This window comes from Poecilia reticulata, linkage group LG18, assembly GCF_000633615.1.
Source record: "Poecilia reticulata strain Guanapo linkage group LG18, Guppy_female_1.0+MT, whole genome shotgun sequence".
Taxonomy (NCBI): domain Eukaryota; kingdom Metazoa; phylum Chordata; class Actinopteri; order Cyprinodontiformes; family Poeciliidae; genus Poecilia; species Poecilia reticulata.
The window spans coordinates 11,132,910-11,137,886 of record NC_024348.1 but is presented as its reverse complement, the minus strand read 5'-3'; the positions used below and the strand labels follow the sequence as shown (position 1 = coordinate 11,137,886).

The window sequence follows — 4,977 nt, the reverse complement described above, 5'->3', positions numbered from 1 at the left end:
AGCTCCAACCACATCTGATCCAACCACAACCATTACAGCTCCAACCACAACCACTACAGCTCCAACCACAACCACAACAGATCCAACCACAACCACTCCTACGACTGTGGAGTCAACAATCACAAGGCGACTGACTTTTCGGACTACTGAGGAGACCTTCATAGCTGATTTACTTAACCTATCATCTACAGCGTTTAGGAATCGAACTGCACTTTTAAAGTCCACTGTAAGTGTTATTTTACCTGGCAGCTGAATATTTGCATCATTATTTTTTTTCTGGAAATTGCCTTTAAATTTAACAGTTTTTTGAGACATTACCAGATTCCTCTCATCTATGATATATATGTGTGTGTGCGTATGTGTGTAAAAAATGGTTTTTAATAATACAAATATTTCAAACTTTGTGCTGAGTTTTGAACTTTAAAATTAGCCATTTATAAAAACCTTGCATCTGTCTTCCTGCATGCAGATTGAACCACTCTACAAGAATAGGTTCCCTTCACTGCGTGGCTTCACTGTGATTTCATTCAGGTATGATTTGCAGAAAAATTCTGATTATTGTTAAATATAAATTTGCATTGATTGACTGATATTTTCTTATGCTTGCAGCAATGGGTCAATTGTCAACAACATTGATCTTGAATTTGCAGCAGCATCCGCTCCTAGTAAAACCCAAATTGTGGACGTTTTGGTCCAACCAGTTTCAAACATCACTGTTTTCATTATCGACACGATTGTTGTGGATGTCACATGTAAGCCAAATTGCATTCACATAAAAGAAAATATATTATGTAAATTATGCAAAGTTTGGTCAATCTCAGAGAAGTTTGATAAAATAATGTCCTGTGTCTCTTATTTGTTACCTTTGAGTCAAACTATTATTTTATGTATTTTGATCTTTGCTGGAAACTTGTGATAATGAATTAGACATTATAATTAGTCAAGATGCATCATATTTGTACCAGGGAGGTATACTTGAAACAAAGACACAGTTCCAATTACAAATGATCTCAATCATGACTAAATCCACACTTTTTTAAAATATGAGTATATACAATTTCTACTTGGATTCAGAGGAAGAACAGATGTTATGGCTTTTATGCAGGGGCTCATTGTCCAACTAATTCAGATGCAGTGAAAATTTAAATGACTTTATGCTACTAAGTGGGAAAGATGTTGCTGGTGCATGGCATGGTGCATACAGTTGGGGGCCAGCAGCAGCCTATGGATTTAAAATTACAAGGGGCCAGAATATTCTGAAAGAAGCAGAACTGACCAAACTGAAATCTCATCATCCAAGAATGATTTTATGCAAGAATGTTTTGTATTGCCATAGATGTGTAATAACCTGTTCAAAGGAGTACAAAAGGAAGTTCAGTTATCTCTATGACTCACAGAAAGCTAGGAAAACAACAGTCTTGCTCATTCTGGTGTTAAATGGCTGAAAATATTCTGGTAAGACAAAGTGACCAATGTACACTGTCAAACTTGTCGACTTTTTACTTCTCACCTCATTGTGTTTTTAGCTCCTGAAAATGCAGACGGCTTCAGAGCATCCAGTCAAGATGAGACCAGCATCACCCTGCAGTGGAATAAAGTGAACAACAATACCAGCTTTGTTCTCCAGTTTAATGGCACAGACACATTCATCAGAGCACCAGATGGAAATGAACCAGTTAACCACACGGTGTCATCTCTCACTGCTGGAACCAAATACACATTCACTCTGTTCTCTGTGTTTGAGAACGTTAGAAGTATAGGAGTACAGCTGACAGCTGCCACTGGTAAGATGTTTAACAAAATCCTTATTTAGCATTAATGCCTATCTGCACAGTTTTATATTCACCACCAGTGATATACATGTAACAATTGCATATTAAATGTTGCTAGAGATTTTATATTTGTTTGAAATAATTTCCAAAATGACCCTATTGTTGAACCTTATTCCAGAGACAAAATACCTGTTTGTCATCAGCTTTATTTCCAGCCCATAGTGAGGAGCATTAACTGGTCAAGAGATTATTATATTGTTTGGGATGATGTAAATATTCAAAATGCATTTAAAAAAAATATTAAAGAAGCCTCTGTATTCACAACAACAAAAACAAACAAATTTTGATATTGAATACAAAAAATGTATCTACCACAAAGGGGACTACAAAATGACTTATGACTGTAAAAAAAGCTTCCTGTATTTTCTTTTTATACATTTGAAATTACAGTGCAAAGCACATGAATAAACTACATAGCATCATGTTGTGTTTTCAGCTCCTGGAAATGCCGACGGCTTCAGAGCATCCAGTCAAGATAAGACCAGCATCACTCTGCAGTGGAATAAGATAAACAACAATATCAGCTTTGTTCTCCAGTTTAATGGCACAGAGACATTCATCAGGGCACCAGATGGAGATGGATCAATTAACCACACAGTGTCATCTCTCACTGCTGGAACCAAATACACATTCAGTCTCTTCTCTGTGTTTTACAATGTCAGGAGCAGTGGAGTCAATGTTACCTCATCTACCAGTAAGATGTTTTTCATTACTAAACCACAAAGAAGGAATCTTTAAAAAGTATTAAAGATGTAAAGAGGTGCTTTTTCAAATGCTCCTGCTCCTGTTAACCTAGTCTGATGGTCGACTGACCAGCACTCCACCTCACAACCATTGACATCCAATAAAAGGTTTACATGCATAAAAGGTTCAGTTAAACACAAGAAAAATCACAGACTTGTCAGTACTTTGGTCAGAAGGTTGTATTGTAAGAGAAAAGCACTTGTGGGAGACAGGAAGTCCAACACTGATTCCCTAAACATTGGTAAGGTGCACAGAAGGTCATGAATAGTTCTGCTGAACTGCTCACACTGCTCATTTCCAGCAGGATGTCAAGGAGTATGTAACTTTCTCAAGTCTAACAAGTTACAGAGCTGTTGAATTCACAAATCCAAAATAATGTGGCTTGGATTACCAAACCTGAAGAAGCACTCAGTCAGCAACAGCTGGGCAACAGTGGATGCTTTTTAGTCCCAGGTTGATACAGTAACTGTGTCTTCACCAAGTACATCAGTAATTGTAAGTTTTCCCTACTCATTGTCCAACATGGTCAAATCCATGGCAACAATGGATTTGATTTCCATTGGTCACCAATAGATGACCAATAAGTCATCTATTGGTCGTGATGCCAATAGATGACTCATGAATGTCTTTGAAGTTACATTTTTTAGCAACCTGGCACCACTGACACTCTTGTACCCAACTGTACAGGAGGCAGTTTGTGACGTTTCCTGTCCTGAAACAAGGACTTGGTTTTATCCTTTACTCATAATGTGCCAAATATTTCCTTCCAACAGTTGCTAATAAGAGGACATGAGAAAAACATATGGTAGAGAAAGACCTCCATAACGTTGCATCTCAGGGATGTTGGACTAACAGTAAGATATATGCATAGGCGTAAATCTTGGGACCTCGGAGGGGGGGACTACCAGACCCCCTCAATCTTGGACAAGTCTATAATTGCATTAATCAGCCCCCCCAAAAAAATAATTGAAGATTTGCATTTAAATAATACCAATATGACAAGGCAAAATAAACACAAAATGAAATAAATCTGCCATTTATCTCAGAAAAAAATAAGAATAAATTTTTAGTTCCCCCCTACCATTGTTAGAACAATGTATCAGTGATGACTTTTTTGAGATTCAAAACAAACCAAAGGGAACACGACGGCCTACCATCTTTCTTGTATTCTTCATTTACTCCAACAGACAAGCAGGTCACACTCAGAATGACAGGCAAAAGGTGAAACACAGACAAGAATCCCGCAACCAAAGACACCACTCAGACTTAAATAACCTGGAGAACAGGTGAGGGGAATAACTAGATAGTGGACACGGGTGACACACAAGGACTAAATTAACAGGGAGCCCTGGAAACCACATGGTACAAAATAAACACTGACATCAGACAGAAACACACACCTAAACATCAGAAAAACACCACAAAACTACTAACATCATGACACAATGGTTCAGTCCAAAGTGGAGGAGGACCAACAGCAGTGCTGAACGGCACAGCAGCACAAATAAAAACCCCTCAGTAACTAAATACTTAAAGCAAGAGACATGTAAACATTTTCTTTTTATTTAATAAAGATCAGACTGCAGTTCGTTATTTTCTTTGGCTGAATCTTGATGAGCTACCTCATTAGCAAAACTGCTACACTGCTTTCATAGACTTAAGCTATTTTGTCAAAGGTAGCAAACATCTCATTCATATTAAGCTCTTTAACTTGTAAAGCTGTAGCAGAGACTGAGTGAGACTGAACAAAACTTGTACAGAAGCAACATTTGAATTTTAGTTTTACTTTTCTGCAGGCTGATTGCTGAGAAAAACACATTTGATGTGCATTACTACATTGATCAACATTGTTAAGCTATTTTTCAGACTCCTGTTCTCCCAACCCAGGAATGTAATTAGACCAGATGATACTTAGCAACCCTGAACAGGAGCTCCTAGTTTATATACTTTAGACCAACATTAGATTCTCTTCTTCTGTCTTTCTTTCCTTTCAATTGTTATTTTGTTTGTACACTGCTCAAAAAAATAAAGGGAACACTTAAACAACACAATATAACTCCAACTTAATCAAACTTCTGTGAAATCAAACTGTCCACTTAGGAAGCAACACTGATTGACAACGGGGACCCTCGTCAGGTCAATCAGTGTTGCTTCCTAAGTGAACAGTTTGATTTCACAGAAGTTTGATTTACTTGGAGTTATATTGTGTTGTTTAAGTGTTCCCTTTATTTTTTGAGCAGTATATTTCCTTTTAATTCATGTAAAGCACTTTGAATTGCCTTGTTGCTGAAAATGTGCTATATAAATTACCTTACCTTACCTTACCTTACCTTACCTTACCTTACCTTACCTTACCTTACCTTACCTTACCTTACCTTACCTTACCTTACCTTACCTTACC

At 37.3% G+C, this 4,977-nt stretch overlaps 1 protein-coding gene and 1 long non-coding RNA gene across 2 annotated transcripts in view; both read left to right on the top strand.

Annotated features, from left to right (window-relative positions):
- Nucleotides 1-157: 157 nt before the first annotated feature.
- Nucleotides 158-660, top strand: LOC103480427 (uncharacterized). Its single transcript, XR_536090.2, has 3 exons — nucleotides 158-226; nucleotides 470-531; nucleotides 610-660. It is a non-coding gene; the product is annotated as an uncharacterized LOC103480427 (long non-coding RNA).
- A 513-nt stretch (nucleotides 661-1,173) lies between these two features.
- The window catches only part of LOC103480537 (deleted in malignant brain tumors 1 protein-like), a 20,097-nt gene continuing 16,293 nt past the window's right edge, over nucleotides 1,174-4,977 (top strand). Inside the window, exons 1-3 of the mRNA XM_017310324.1 lie at nucleotides 1,174-1,189; nucleotides 1,527-1,784; nucleotides 2,269-2,526. Of these exons, the coding sequence (XP_017165813.1) occupies nucleotides 1,174-1,189; nucleotides 1,527-1,784; nucleotides 2,269-2,526 (532 nt within the window). The remainder of the gene's footprint in view (nucleotides 1,190-1,526; nucleotides 1,785-2,268; nucleotides 2,527-4,977) is intronic.